The sequence below is a fragment of the Quercus lobata genome, chromosome 12 (genome assembly GCF_001633185.2).
Source record: "Quercus lobata isolate SW786 chromosome 12, ValleyOak3.0 Primary Assembly, whole genome shotgun sequence".
Classification (NCBI taxonomy): domain Eukaryota; kingdom Viridiplantae; phylum Streptophyta; class Magnoliopsida; order Fagales; family Fagaceae; genus Quercus; species Quercus lobata.
Window position 1 is genome coordinate 33,277,902 of NC_044915.1, and position 16,404 is coordinate 33,294,305.

The 16,404-nt window shown below is 31.2% G+C and overlaps 1 protein-coding gene across 2 annotated transcripts; it reads left to right on the plus strand.

The window, feature by feature from the left end:
- Positions 1-1,176: 1,176 nt before the first annotated feature.
- Positions 1,177-14,838, plus strand: LOC115971026 (TMV resistance protein N-like). 2 transcript variants are annotated; one of them, XM_031090689.1, is made up of 8 exons: positions 1,177-1,898; positions 8,603-9,701; positions 9,895-10,167; positions 10,257-10,916; positions 11,024-12,021; positions 12,894-13,038; positions 13,325-13,474; positions 14,744-14,838. In XM_031090689.1, the coding sequence occupies exons 1-5, from the start codon at positions 1,405-1,407 to the stop codon at positions 11,894-11,896; spliced, it is 3,399 nt and encodes a 1,132-aa protein (XP_030946549.1). In that variant the 5' UTR covers positions 1,177-1,404; the 3' UTR covers positions 11,897-12,021; positions 12,894-13,038; positions 13,325-13,474; positions 14,744-14,838. The 2 variants fall into 2 exon arrangements, with proteins under 2 accessions (XP_030946549.1, XP_030946550.1); XM_031090690.1 differs by lacking the exons at positions 12,894-13,038; positions 14,744-14,838 and having other exon boundaries at positions 13,325-13,400.
- Positions 14,839-16,404: the final 1,566 nt, after the last annotated feature.

Here is a 16,404-nt window from a genome sequence, read left to right on the forward strand (position 1 = left end):
CAAAAACGGAAAAAGAAATAGTTAAAAAAAAAAAAGCGAAATTAGAATAAAAAGTAAAAAGTAAAAAAAGTAGGCAAGTAGTGTTCTAATTTTCAGAGGTGATACTGAATAAAGGTCTTTTGCGCGTTGTCAAAAAAAAAAAAAAAAAAAAAAAAACTCATGACGCGTGGTACGGTGGACCTGTACTGCTATTTTGTGTTTCCTAATTACTAGTTGCCTTCTTGGAAACTTCTTGTTAGGAAAAACAAAGACGTGTTGTTGTATAGTGGTATAAGAGCAACCACATCAGTCCATACATTTAACACATTTATTTTTATACTAAAAACCAACTTTTTCTATTTTACACATTTATTTTTATAAAATATCCACATCAGTTCATCTATTTTAACACCTCCTTTATTAAAATAATCGATATTCTCAATTTTTTTTGTTATTTCCTCAACAACCCGCGCGTTCTCTCATTTACCTGATAAAGCTCTCTCTCTCTCTCTCTTAACCCGTTTTCTTTCTCATTTTTATCTCATAAAGCTCTCTCTCTCTCTCTCTCTCTCTGAACCCAACCCATTTTTCTCTCATTTTTTCTGTTAAAGCTCTCTCTCGCTCTCTCTCTCTCTCTGAACCCATTTTCTTTCTCATTTATCTGATAAAGCTCTCTCTCTCTCTCTGAACCATTTTTCTTTCTCATTTTTTCTGTTAAAGCTCTCTCTCTATCTCTGAATCAACTCTCCCTCTCGGTCTATACCGATCCACAGCTCCGATCCACAACTCCCTAGCTCCGATCATCTCTATATCGATCTTCCTAGCTCCGATCCACAAGCACCGATCAGATCCGACCAAATCAGATTTGACCGAGATCTCCCTAGCTCCGGTCCACAGGCACCGATCAGTTATTGTATCTTCCTAACTCCGATCAGGTAAGACCCATACCCACGAGCTCCGATCAAGCGAGACCCACGAGCTCCGATCGTTCCGATAAGCACCGATCTGTCTCTTTTTTGTTTTTCCGTTTGGGTTTTTTTTTTTAGCAAGTATATCTCTGTGTTGGTTTAAGCACCGATCTGTCTCTTTTTTGTTTTTCCGTTTGGGTTTGTTTGTTTTTTTTTAGCACCGATCTGTCTTTTTTTTTTTTTTTTTTTTTTTTTTTTTTTTTTTTTTTTCCGTTTGGGTTTGTTTGTTTTTCCGTTTGGGTTGGTTTGTTTTTCCGTTGAGGTCGTTGTGCACGGAGAAGAGAGAGAAAAATTGGTGCGAACGGAAATTAATAAAAAGCTAAATACACATGCTACAGTGCTTTCGGCTCAGATTGCACGATTTCACTCATCTCTTATCATTATTCCCATTTCATCACATCTTTGGTCTTTTAAATTCTCCTCCTCTTTTTACATCTTCTTAATCTTTCTCATACCAATGGCTTCCTCTTCTTTTTCTTTTTCTTCTATTTCTTCCACTCACCAATGGAACTATGATGTTTTCTTAAGCTTTAGAGGGGAAGATACCCGCTATGATTTTACAAGGCGTTTACATGAAACTCTTTGTGACAAGGATTTTAACACCTTCATTGATAATGACCTTCCAAGAGGAGAAGAAATTTCAATTGAACTTCTTGAAGCCATTGAATCATCAAAAGTTTCAATCATTGTGTTATCTGAAAACTTTGCTTCTTCTTCTTGGTGTTTGGATGAACTTGTCAAGATTCTTGAGTGTAGAAAAAATATTGGCCAGTTAGTTGTACCTGTTTTTTACAAAGTGGACCCATCAGAAGTACGTGGTCAAAAGAGAGAGTTTGGGGTGGCCTTGACAAAACATGAAGAAAAATTCAAAAATAATATTGACAAGGTGCAGAATTGGAGGATGGCTTTAAAGGAAGTTGGTGGTTTGTCTGGATGGCACTATAAGAATGGGTATGTAATTCATGACTTGTCTTATGCTTTCATGTGTTTCGTAATTTCAGGGTTTGTTTGGTAATTCTAGTAATGTTATTTAAGTATAGTGAAAATATTGAAAAAATGTTATAAAAATATTTGTTGTTTAAAATGTTATAAACATATTTGTTGTGTTATTTAAAAAACGTAAATTTTGGTTCAAACAACATTGTCAAACATCCCCTAAATTTCTAAAGGTTTATTATAACTCATAACCACTGCATGCAAATTATGAAAGAATTCTATTTTGTAGCGGTGGAGACAAAAGTATTCTCCAAAATTATTAAGTAAACTTGAACAGCTTTTCTTGTTTCTAAACTTTGTTAAGTAAATATTCGTAGCTAAAACTATGTGGCTGCATTCTATGATCACATTATTGGGAGGTAATATCTATTTTTCAGTATCAAATCTTTGAGTCTATTAGGGAAAAAGTATTTTATGTATCAAATACATGTAATATCCGTCTAAAAAGCGTTACTAAAAAGTCGACCCAATTTGATACTATTGAGGCCCCCGTGGGTAGCCCACTAACACAATTGATTTGACTGTGAGCTAATTTTTCTGTCAATAGGTGTCCACTTGGCCCACTAGTGTGGCCCAGAAGCCTACACCTCTAGCTCTATCCATCGCCAATAATTTATAAGCAATTTTTTGGGGAGGGAAAGGGGGTGGTTTGGAACTTTATATAAGATAGGATAGATTCTTGAGACCACTTGACCAGTAAGATACTTAAGTGGTTATATTAAGTTATGCATTATATATAAATATATATTTTGTAGTTTAAATTTAAAAAAAAAAAAATTATGGACATTTGGCATTGGTAGTAAAATGTATGTGACAAGTTTATATATATATATATATATATATGACATAAAGTTATGTGATATTTATAAATGGATTGAAAACTACAAATGATAGACCTTGTGTAAGGGGCAACCTAGTTGGATATTTAAATTTGAGTAGTAACTTATGGATCTTGTAACACTTTTTTTTATCTAAAAATATACATTAGCGATGGATGGCTTGCCCATAACTTACTTATACCTTGAAATCTAAATATTAAAAATTATAAAATTAATAAGCTAATTATGCAACCAACTTAAAGATAGTGAATCTTCTCCAAAAAAAAAAAAAAAAAAAAAAAAAACTTAAAAATTGTGAATCATAAACTACTTTTAAATTGCATTTATCATAATTAATATCTTTCAATTATTTCAAATTCAGACTTTTTAAATATAAATAAGAGAGTAAAAAAATTATCATAGAATAATAGTGTTAAAATATGCAAGTCATAAAAATTCAAATTTATATAAAATGAATATTGTTGGACATATTTAAATATAAAAAAATGTAGCAATAATTAAAAAAATGAATAATATATAGTTTCTAGTTTTTAGTTTTTTAGTTTTTGTTTATTTGTGCGTGTGTTTAAACTGAAGCAATAAGAGCTCGTTTGGTACATGTATTTAAGCAACAGTTTTCAATTTTTTTGAAAATACATATGAGTGAAAAATTGTGTGAAAAAAATGTATAATATTATTAAAAATTAAAAATATGTATTTAAAATAATGTACCAAACAGAAACTAAAGGTCTCAAACTCAGAGATAAGGAAATCCCACAAGACTATAAAAGCCAAATTTTCCCTTCTACTTGCTTTTTTGGCACTTTTTCACAAAAAGACAAACCAGAGAGATATGTTTGCTTCTGGAAGATGAGCGTTTTTAAAAGGGATTTTCAAATTTATATGTGGAGGATTATGTTTTCTAAGCACTTTATTTAAGTAATTTACACATGACATAAAAGAAAATGGAAAAATACCCTCTACACAGTCACATATTACGTTATCTTTTGATTCCTATAATAATATTTTCTCTACAAAGTTACTAAACATCCTTAAGGGGGAAATGCAAATGGCCAAATATTTAAGAGGTAGGAACTGCAAATAAATGTGTCGAATTTTTAATATTCAAAATTTCAAATTTCATAACTTTAAACTCAAAACCTTTTATTGAAAATAACTTTTAACTTTTCTGCTGTGGTCAAAGGAAAAATGAAAATCTTGACATGATATATTATAATGATATATCCTAATCAATGTCGAATTTTATAAAAAAATATTTACAATGTTATATACTTTTAAGGTCATTTACGCAACCAAATAAGCCTTTGATAGTTGGAAATGAAATCTAATATAGAATATACTCTCATGTTAATTTAAAATAAAAATCATCATACATCTTTGAAAAATCAAGTCATACATAGAATATTTTTAAAATTTTGGAGTATAAGATCATATTGTTAATATTTCTCTAAGTTAATTTAATTTTTATGTATTCTAATGATTATTTTGGAATTTTTTATATTCAAATTAATTTTTTAACTTCTTATATTACTAGTGAAAGTCTTATGCGTTGCACAGTTTTAGTCATAAATTTTCTTTATATATTTTTTTGGGAAACAATAACTAAATGAATTATTATTACATAATTTTATAACTTGTATCTAACTAAATAAATTACTATTATTATAATAACTTGTAATGAATTGCTCATAAAATGTATAATTTTGTATATTTATCCTTATATATAGTATATCTAATTACAATGATTAATAAAAACTTTTAATTTTTTTTTAATAATTCCTTATTTATTTATGAAGAGGTGGATTTGAACTCTAGTAGTTAAATTGTTTCTGATACTTACATGAATAAGGTTATCCTAAAAGAATTAATTCCAAATTTAAAATTTAAAAATCAATTGTGCTTATACTTAAAAGAAATTTAATTTTTATGTTTTATTTTGATATTTAAATCATCTGTTTTAATGCTTATTTTGTTCAAATGGTTATATCACCCACTTAATTGTAAGACTGACATATGTAGTATTCACATATAACATTCTAACTTACTAAGAAATAAATAAAAATGTAACACCCTAACTCATAGTAATGTCTCTAATTGTATTGTGTTTTAGCCTTTAAGAATGCATATATTAATTCCAATCACGATTTATAAGTCCAACTTTTATTATATAGTATATGATATGATTTTTTATTTATTTTTTTACTGATTTGAAATATATATGTAAAGTCAACTTAGTTTATGAGGAAACTTAAGTGTAGCAATGTAGCTCATATACTTGCACGTTATGCACAATATGTGGAAAATGAAATAGTGTGGTTAGAAGAACTGAAGAAGTACTGGATTGTATTGCAGATGCAAACCAAAAAGATATGTTGTAATTAGGCTTTCGTTGTAATAAAAAAACAGTAAGTATTTTCCTTAAAACTCTAATACTCTGTTCAAAAATGTTAATTGAAACCAAGCAACCAAAAAAAGAAGAAGTAAATTATAACTTACATTGACATTACATAATTTGTGGTAATCAAAATTTTTTTTATAACAAATTACGTAACTTTTCATCTATTAATAACTTTTATCTTTAATATTGGATTATTCAATAGTTGTCTGACATGAAAGAAGTGATCATTTAATTTTTCTCAAAATCCCAAAGACCTCCCATAAAAAATAAAAAATAAAACAAATTCTATGATGTAGGAGTATTTTTGTGTGTTAGCTGTTAAATTTGACTTTTTAACATTTTTAGCATTCTTGATAAGAATGCTCTTTAGGGGATGAATTTAACCCCTTCCAACTCTGCTGTTTGAATCTTATACTCTAGAATTAAGGTAGTTAGGCTATGAACATTAGTATTAGAAATAGAATTATTTTATCTTAAAAGTTAATTTAGACCTAGCAAACCCAGGTCTGAGTCGTCAGACGAGTAAGGGTCAAATCGGGTACGGGTAAAGCATGGATCAAACTAAACCATGTTTCTATTCCTATAACATTTTTATGGTTTTTGATGCATCGGATCAATCTGGTATCCATATATTTTCAAGTAGGAAAAAGAAGTTGAACGTATTTTTTAACATCTTTCTTTCTTATTTTTTACAAATAAAATAAAATAAAATACTAAAAAGTAAAATTTTTTTAGTAATATATAAATCATTAATTTTACATTCTGGCAACTAAATCTAATAATCTTCTAATCCAAAATTTTCACAAAGGAAGAAATTAAAATGCATAAATTTTTTATGCATGAACCATTAAATAAAGTTAAATCATCTATAATTTTTTTCGTATATTTCCTTAAAAATAAAAGAACAATTATAATACTTAAAAATAAACTTTTTGTAATATATAAATCATTAATTTAACCGTCTGGTAATTAAATATAATAAATTTCTAATCAAATAAATCCTCAAATGAAGAAAATAAAATGCGTACATTTTTTTATGTATGAAACATTAAATAAAGTTAAATCATTTATAAAGAAGAAATAAATATATAGAGAGCTTGAAGAATAAAATCTAATATGTTAGGCAAAAAAAGGAGTAAATAATTTATGATAAAATCTAAATGATAAACTTACTGGAAAAAAAAAACACTTAATGTTAGTAGTCAACCTGTCACTGAAAAAAAAAATATATATATATATATATATTTTTTTTTTTTGAGAAAGTGAAAATATTTATATTTGAAAATTGCAAATCATGATGAGTAATGTACAATATCTAAAATCTAATATAATCTTAGTATACAATATAATATGGGTCAACAAAAAAATTAAATCATAAATTATCCAATAGAGTACGAATACGTTGGGTCGAGGTTTGATGCCTTGGTAGAGTCTTGTCATAATCAAGTATAGAACAAGCAAAAACATGTTACTATTTCTACTACGAAATATCCTTTATTTTTCTCAACATTTCGTGATATAGTACAAAATTTAATGATACTGCTAAAATATTTGATCAGATGTCATTTACTTTAATTAATAATATATTAAGTGTAAGTAGTAAGTCACAGAACTAAGCATCTTGAATTTAGTTCATTTCATATTAAAATTTGCAACTAGTCCAACTCAGTTTACTTGCTAAAATGTCTATAATTAATTTCCTAGCAAAAAAGAATGTACAAAATTTAAAGATACTACTCGAATATTTAAACCACTTGTCTAGTAGAATACTTAAGTTGTTGTGCTAAAGTTATGCATTATAAATATATATTTTGTAATTTGATTTTTTTTTTAATAAAACGGACATTTGGCATTGGTTGAAAATGAATGTGAAAACACTGAAAAGTTTATATATATACATACATATATATATATATTTATATTTGACGTAAAGTTATTTGATATTTACAAATAGATTGAGAAATACAAATGATAGATGTGTATACAGGGACATAGCTATGTTTGGACCACGGGGGGCAATGGCCCCCCCTCGCCCAATGAGAAAAAGCAAAATATAAAATATAAAAAGCTTGGTTTTGAATCTTCATGTTCCGTTTTTTTTCAATACTTCCTTACTTTCACAAAAAGTACACTTTCTTTATTCAAATTTATATTAAATTTTGATTCTTTTTGTGAGTTTCTGTCTGGGTTCTAAATGATTTATGGAATTTATCTTAAAGCATTAGCATAGAATAATTGCAACTAAGTGTTTGATGAGCTTCCCCAAAGAAGCTTGGGATAAAAACACACACACGCACATATATATATTCTTTTATAAATAGCTTGGATAAAAAAATATGATTGTCTTTGGGTTAATCTAGAGGAACAATATGAAAGTTTAGGCTATAAATTTTTTTTAAGCATTTGAGTTTGAGTGTATCACCCCCCCCCCCCCCCACTCGAAATCCTAACTCCGTTCCTGTGTGTATAGGTGCCAACCTAGTTGAATATTCAGACTTTGTAGTTACTATTCTTCTTATCCTAATAGGAATAATGAACACATCAATATATAAATTATTAATTTTACAGTCTAGTAAATAAATATAATAATCTTCTAATCCAATAAATCCACAAATGAAAAAAAAAAAAAGAGGCATACATTTTTTATACATGAAACATTAAATAAAGTTAAATCATCTATAAGAAGAAATAAATATATACAGAGCTTGAAGAATAAAATATAATATATTAGGCAAAAAAAGAGTAAATAATTTATAATAAAATCTAAATGATGAACTTATGGGGAAAAAAAAAACACACAACGTTAGTAGTCAACCTGTCACTGAAAATATTTATATTTGAAAAGCGCAAGTCATGATGAGTAATGTCATTAGTTCTTTTAAGTACAATATCGAAAATCTAATATAACATTTGTATACAATATAACATGGGTCATAAAATACGTTGGGTTGAGGTTTGACTTGGTAGAGTCGGGTCATAATCAAGTGTAGAACAAGCAAAAACATGTTACCATTTCTACTACTATATCCTTTATATTTCTCAAAATTTTGTGATATAATACAAAATTTAATGATACTGCTAAAATTTTTGATTTGATGTCATTTACTTTAATTATTAATATATTAAGTGTAAGTAGTAAGGCACAGAACTAAGCATCTTGAATTTAGTTCATTTCATATTAAAATTTGCAACTATTCCAACTCAGTTACTGGCTAAAATGTGTACAATTAATTTCCTAGCAAAAAAGAATGTACAAAATTTAAAGATACTGCTCAAATATTTGAATTATATGTCATTTAATTTAATTTATAATATCTTAAAGTATAAGTAGTAAACTAGGCATCTTGAGTTTAGTTCATTTCATATTAATATTTGCAACTAGTCCAACTCATTAAATGTTTCTTTTACTTTATGGTTTGCAGTGACACTGAAGCTAAATTTATCCAAACAATTGTTGAAAATATACCAAAATACACAGCAATGCTTGTTGAAAAATACCTTGTTGGAGTAGAACCTCGTGTCAAGGATGTAGAATCGCTTTTAAGAATGGAGTTAGATGAATTTCGCATAGTAGTGATTCATGGCCTTCCCGGAATAGGCAAGACTACAATTGCAAAAGCAGTTTATAACAGAATTGCTAAATATTTTCATCGAAGCAGTTTTTTAGAGCATGTTAGAGAAACTTCGAAGACGGAGGATGGCATTATCAAACTACAAGGTCAACTTCTTAAAGAGATTTTAGGGGATGAAAATTTGAAAATTCACAGCACATCCAAAGTAATCAATTTGATAAAAAATAGACTTCGTAGTAAAAATGTTCTTATAGTTCTTGATGATGTGGATAAATTGAAAAGAATAGAAAAATTGCTTGGAAATTTTGATTGGTTTACTTCAAGAAGCAGAGTCATTATAACAACAGCAGCAGATCCACAATTGTTAGCTCCTCTTGGAAAAGTTTATACAACTTATGAGGTCAAGGAATTGGACGAACGTGAAGCTCTTCAACTCTTTGAAAAGCATGCCTTCCCTGGAAAGAATCCCAATAAAGATTATTTTGAACTTACAAACCAAGTTATACAGTATGCCCAAGGCCTTCCACTCGCTGTTGTAATAATAGCTCGTGATTTGTGTGGAAGAACTAAACATGAATGGGAAAGTGCATTACATAAGTATAATGAAATTCCCAATAAAGACATTCAAAAAGTACTTGAAGTAAGTTATTATGGACTGGATGGAAACGAACAAGATATTTTCCTCGATATTGCATGTTTCTTCAAGGGATGGACCAAGGATTATGTTGTAGATATATTAAATGGTTGTGATTTATTTGCAGATGATGGTATTCCAAGACTTGTTAATAAATGTCTCATTACTGTGGATCATTCTGGTAAATTGTTAATGCATGACCTAATACAAAAAATGGGTAGGGAAGTTGTTCGACAAGAATCTACACATATTCTTGGAAAACGTAGCAGGTTATGGCATCATAAAGATGCTCTTGAAGTACTAATTGGAAATAAGGTATGAGTTCTTTTTCTTCTATTTTCCCAAAAAAAAAAACTTTCACTAGGTAAAAGTTATATATTTGTTCTTTTTAACATTGCATAAAATATGAAGTTTAGTAGTATCATTTATGTTGAAATTTTCAAAATTATTATACTTTTTGGTAAATTCTATTGTTAATTATGGTTCACTTGATGCTTTGTCCAATTAGGGGTCAGGCAAAATTCGAGGTATAATGTTGCATCCACGTGTACTAGTACATGTGCCACTACACCCGGATGTTTTCAAAAGGATGGAAAATCTCAAGTTACTTCTTGTTGATAACATACATATTGGTGAAGCAATTCAAAATCTTCCCAACGGGATAAGATTTCTTAGTTGGCCTAAATATCCATTTCTCTTGCCATCCAACTTTTATCCTCAACAACTTGTTTGTCTCGATATGCCATGTAGTCGCATTGAGTTGGAAGGGCTATGCAATCGGGTACAATTACTAATATTTTTTAATTAAGATTTTATTAAATTTTTATTCTAAAGTTTGTTGAAGTTATTTATTTATTTATTTTTCTACAGGTTTTCCCGTTAGAAAATATGAAACATCTCAATCTCCGTGGTTGTAAATTTATAACCGAATTACCTGAATTATGCACCCCAAATTTGGAGAGATTGGACATTTCTTATTGTGAAAATTTAGTTGAGATTCACGGGTCCGGTGAATTTCTTCATAAGCTTAAAACGTGGAATCTTACTCGTTGCAAAAAACTTCAAAATTTTCCAAACAACCTCATGTTGACATCTCTTGAAGTTCTTGAGAAATTATTCCTTTTGGAATGCGATAACCTTCGGGTTCTTCCAGATGGCGTTTATAAATTGCAACAGCTTCGGGAGTTGTTGACTCCTACTGCGAAATTGAGACTGACATGCAATTCTTTTGATAGCTCCTCCGGTTATGGGTTTCTGAACATGACAGAGCTGCATCTTGCTTACAATACAAGCATAATTGAATTAGATCTTTTGATGAAGCCTGATTACTTCCCCGCATTGTATCGTATAGATCTATCTTGTACCAATATTATTACCATCCCCAAAAGCATTAGCAGATTTCCTAGATTAAAATTACTTCGGATTGAGGGTTGCAATCACCTTCGTGAAATTCAAGGACTTCCACAATCGATAAGTGGTGTTTATGCAGAATATTGCCCGTTGTTGGATTATGAATCGCTATTGAATCAGGTCTTTCTCTTTCTTTAAGTTATAAAGAAACAATTTTTGTTACTTTCTCTAAATGCTTTACGAGATTTGCTAAATGAAAAATGTTGAATTTTGTAATTGAAATGCAGGTAATAGAAATTATGGGGATTTTACCGAATGGAGTATGTGGTAGTGCAAGAAGCAATGAATTAATGGATCCACAGTTCACCGATTATGAATCTGAAACTGAGGGTGCTGAATCTGAAGATTGGGACACATCACTGTTCACCGATCCTTTCCGACTTGAAATTGAGGGCTCTGAATATGAAGATGGGGACATTGCTCGTATTCTTACGGTATCGGGAACTGAGATTCCATGGTTCAATCATCAAAGTGTTGAAAATAATTCAATATTGTTCTGGGTTGGTCGCAAATTTCCAAAATTGGCTGTCTATATTGCTTTTGCAGGCGATGAGGATGATGGTATCCCCTATATGTATAAATGCTTTGTTTACATTTCCATCAATGGTTGTAAAAGACGTGAATGTATGCCTCGGCATTTACTTCCAAATACTTGTAATATCCTGCAATTATGTTGTCCACGTCAATGCTTTCTACAGCAGAAATTGAATGAGTCAAATCCAACTGACCAGAATCGTGTTGAGGTTACATATAAAATAATCGGATATAATCAGGAAGATGGTGCATCTGTTGGGACACTAAAAGCCACAAGGTGGGGGGTCCACGTAGAGTGCATCTGTCCTCCTCAAGAATCTGGTATACCTAACTTGCCCCTTCTAACTGCTGGACACGATGATGATGATGATGTTCATTACTGGAGCGAGTTGCCATTTCATGGGTCTGATGATTTGGAAGCAGAAGAAGATGAAAAATATCGGTCTCCTCTGGTCCTTCATGAAACATCTAGTTCGTGCATGAGTTGGCTAGTTGGGCCATCCACCATGCTTTTTATGCTATTCCTTTTTATGCAATTCCGCTTTTGCTGCCCCAGAGATTTTTGACCTGCATTACAAATAGCTATTAAGAGGATCAATTCAGGATGAGACACAACGTCTCCTTCAAGTTGGAGGAAATGACAAACCTTTCAAGTACTTAAAGAACTGTCTCTTGTTATGCTTGTCCTCAGGTAAATAATATCCATAGACATTTGTCCATTTAAGAACTTGCGTGAGTTCAAATTTCTGCATAAACAGCATATTTGATGAGAAAAAGAAGAATACCTTCTGTAATTCAATGCAAAAGTTCCAATTTACCCATAGCCAGGTTTTTGTTATGAACTTTAGTTGTGATTCTGGTTGGCACTATATGTCACTTAAGTTCTCAAACCACAAAATACATGGCCATAACACTCTCCACAACTTAGAGAAACAAAGATTGATTGTAAGAAAACTGCTAATACCCATCCCAAAGAAGAATGTAGTGTGGCTGATCAATCAGAGAAGTGGGATGGCTGAGACCTTGGGTTGTGAAATTTTAAGACTGACACTGATGTCTAGCAGTTTGTCACCAGTCTATTTAATAACAATAATAACCTTTTCAGCATTGGAATTGCTGCTACTACATATGAAATATGAATTTTCACTAATAGACTTCTATGTTAGTTTGATTTCAAGGTACTCCTAAAACTGAGCAGGTTGGTTTGCAACCAAAATCGAGCTTGACGATGTGCCCTGTAAACTGGGTGTCTTCTCTTCCTCTTCAATTGATTCATATATTAACCAAGGATGGCTTGCCTGGTCCACCTTATGTTTGGCATTTGGTTTTCTTATTTTTTGTACTTTTGGTTTTTGCCTCACTTGTTAGGCTCATGGATTGTTTTACCTCATGCTTATCCAATTGCACTTATGTAACTACTATGGATATTTGACAATTGTAAAAAAGAATGGTTCTCCACTGAATTTGGCACATGCTTTTGATTGGGTTTTTATTGAAGATTATTTGATGGGTTATCAAATTCCTGCATGTGAATGCTTTGTTTTATTGATAACTGCTCTACAGGATTGAGGAAAGAGATGTATTGGAACAACTTGTGGAACAAGCTATGGCATGCAGAACTTTCTTGACAAAAATAGTCAATTTTTCTTTAGCTTATTTTGATAAAGATCTCAGTGTGGTCTCTGAAAAATTAACTGCTGCTGTTAAGGTACTTGCCAAGGCTAGCTTTATATACTGTTGATATATTATGCTGTAGAAGCATTTGGTTGTATTCTACTCTTTTTATTGAGAACCTGGATTGATCTCTCTCTGCTGGATTTGACATATTTCCTTAGTGCATAATTGGCTTTAAATTTTTATTTCTATAGATGTTGTTAGTTAGCATAAAATGCAATAGCTTCCAATCTAATAAAATTGTTGTCCTTTCAGTGTTAACTGTTATATAGCCATGCATTTGTACATTCTTCCTTATTGGAAATGGTTTTGTTGCACAGGCCATTGAAGTGGCAGTTCTGTATGATCATCAAGCTAATCGCAACCTTGAGCTGGCTTTAGCAAGATACTCACGGAGATTCAAAGTCAATAGATTATTAGGGGGTTTACAAAAGCCCAAGATCCAACTGATTCAGCAGCATTTGAAAGAGGTGTGTTTTATCGACCATTAGTACTTGTTTACTTGTCTTTTGGGACTATTCTACATTCTTAATATGGATTATTTGCTTTTGAATTCTCTAGCACTTTTTCAATTTTATTAGTTATAAAAGTGGGATGGTTCACCTGGGGATAGCATTTTCCAAGAGTGTCCATTGGTTATTAAAATTGATACTTGTCAGTTCTTGAGAATTACCAAATAAAGAGGGAATAAAAAAAGAAACAGAAAACCATTTCCACAAGAACCTAATATGGTTTAATGCCTATGTTACCCCTACAAAATTCATGATGTGTTGCATGTCAACTGGCTTCTGCCTTGTGTCTCTAATTCTATGAAAGAGACTAAAAATTCTTGTTTTAGGGAAGGAAACATAAACAAAAACATATAGAAAGTGGAGTAGGAGGCTTAGCTAGGGCTGGAGAATAATGATTGATTTGGGTTTGTGAGGACTATCTTCCCTTTTTGGGTAAGTAGTGAGGACTAGTTACAACTCCTTATAAGGTGATGGAGATTAGCTAGAAACTAGAGGTGGTTGGTATGGGCAGTCAATCCAGGAAAATCTTTCTTTCACTCTTAGTTCTCATATAGCTCTAAGTAATTGTTTAGCAATCCATCTATTATAGATGCTCAAGTATTACTATAAGATATCATTGGGTTGCTGTGGTATTACTTAGGTTATCTGGGTTTTCAGTTTGTTAAGAAGAATTTGTTGAAGATAATGTTCCTGTAAGACTGAAATATGGTTACAAATACTTCTTCGTCGAAGGACTGCATTTTTATTATTGGCACACTTCAACATGGTGTGCTTTACTAGCCAATTTCATCTGTTCTATATAGTTCCTTGTCATAATTCAAGAGTTCAATATTAATTACTCCTTGTAAAGAAGGTCATAGCACTAATTGATGTGAACGTCTTTGAAAGTTCAAAAATGACCTGAAGTGTCAGTGCATTAATTAAACTTCCTCAAAAGTGAGCTGGATAGTGAAAACACTTTCTGGGATGTAGAAAATCTCTCTTTAAAATTTGTATTTGTTTGACAGAACTTGATTTAAAACTTTATTTCTTGACAAAAGCAATTTTGCAATACTGTGACATAGATGATAAACTAAATCATCATATATGAGCATTCCACCCGAAGATCACTATAGGCAAAGACTTACAGAAGTGAAGCGTATTGGCTTGCAGTAGGCAGAATGTGCCAGGAAGGTCTATAAATTTCTCATACTCATTCTCTCTCATTAGCTCTCTTTTTTTGTACAGGTTGCAACAGATTCTGGAGCTCTCAGCTTAGATAAAGTTTTTGAACTTATCATGGAAGGTGAAAATTTACCTTCTTACTTGGAGAAGGATATTAAGGTACAGAGATCCACCACCCCCCCCCCCCCCCCCCAAACAAAAAAAAAAAAAACTACTTACCTTCGCATTACTTGAAAAAGGAAAAAGGAAAAGAAAAATATTTGCCTCGGCATTTCATTGATCAGCTATTGTTTGGTTGGTGCAGTTACTATAAGAACTAAGTACGCTTTATTGTATTTGTCAAAAGCCATATGATCAGAGAGCAATGATTGCTTTTGATCAATGTGATGAATGGCACCATTTTGATTGCATTAACTTAGTTTCCCCACCGAAGGTCTACATCTGTCCTGCATGTAAACCTCAACAACAAGACTTGTCTGCAACACCTTCAGTCAATCTTGATGGTTAAGCTTTAAATTAAGATAAAATTCCTTCCATGTAAATTGTAATTGCATATATATTGTATTTTGCTGATTGCTTGAGGCCTTATTTTGGGTTTGGGAATGTAAATTAGTCAGTACACACAAAATACAGAACTGAAAATGCTTGTTTGACAATGGTTTTTGGAATAATCTCTTCCAAATGAAACTGTTTAAATCTGAAGTTTTCTTTGAAGATGAGTTTAACTGCCATTTCTGTAGATAATCTAAAGAAATCCTAAAAATTGTAACTGTTTTTTTGTTGTAATAATCATTGTATTATCTTATACATTGTAGTCTTTTCGAAATAGTTGGAAAGAATGAGAGTTGAAAAAAAAAAAGCTTGATTTATATCAAGATGACTGTAGTCGTTATGTGAAGGAGCAAGTGCATTTGATTTTCAAGAAAACCTCAAATTACTATCACATCTTGAAACAGAGGTTGGGTGCTGATTCTCAGTACTTTCTAGGAAGTTTTAATGTTAAACAAGGAGTGAAAAGAAAGTTGTACTTGAGTAAAGACTGTGTACTGGGGTAGCAACTTTCTTAATTTTTAATGAAATTACTTATTTATCAAAAAAGAAAGCAATGGGATTGTCTTTTTTCACAGAAGCAAAATGGCTGGTAGGAATTGGGAACTCAATTCCTAATAACTATGACTTTTGGCTTAATGTAAGATCCAATGTGTCTAGGGGATTATTCACATATTACAAGGGCTTGTGATTTTCTTGACCAAGCTGCCACACAATGAAATTGTGCATTAGTGACGAGTTGACATGCATCTCATGTAGCTAACTATATTATTTAGAAGCAGCTAACTCCTAGGTTGGGAAGTGTAGTTAAACTGATTAGGCCCCATGAATCTATCAGGTCTCTTTACTGTCAACCAAGCCTACTGGCTTCTCCATAGTGAATGCTTATATGGAAGGAGCAGAACTCTGAGATATAGTTCTTAAATGTGGGCTGTCATATGGTAGCTAAAATCCTCTCTCAAAGTGCTTATTTTCCTCTGGAAAGTATTGAATGATAGTCTTTCGGTGATAGGAGAGTTTACAATGAGGAATCTAATCACTGGTGCTTTTTTTCCTTATTGTTATTTATTAGAGGAATCCTTCTTGTCCTTTATTAGAATAAGCTCCATCCTTTAGTTTTTTACATTTTTATTAATTATGTTAGATAGATATCTGTATTTTGTTTTTTTTATCTA

What these genes read in the sequence shown, in the direction of transcription:
- LOC115971026 (XM_031090689.1), top strand. Translation starts at nt 1,405, where the DNA reads ATGGCTTCCTCTTCTTTTTCTTTTTCTTCTATTTCTTCCACTCACCAA. An exon ending in AAGTACTAATTGGAAATAAG is followed by an intron (nt 9,702 to 9,894) that starts GTATGAGTTCTT and finishes TTGTCCAATTAG; the next exon opens with GGGTCAGGCAAAATTCGAGG. An exon ending in ATGAATCGCTATTGAATCAG is followed by an intron (nt 10,917 to 11,023) that starts GTCTTTCTCTTT and finishes ATTGAAATGCAG; the next exon opens with GTAATAGAAATTATGGGGAT.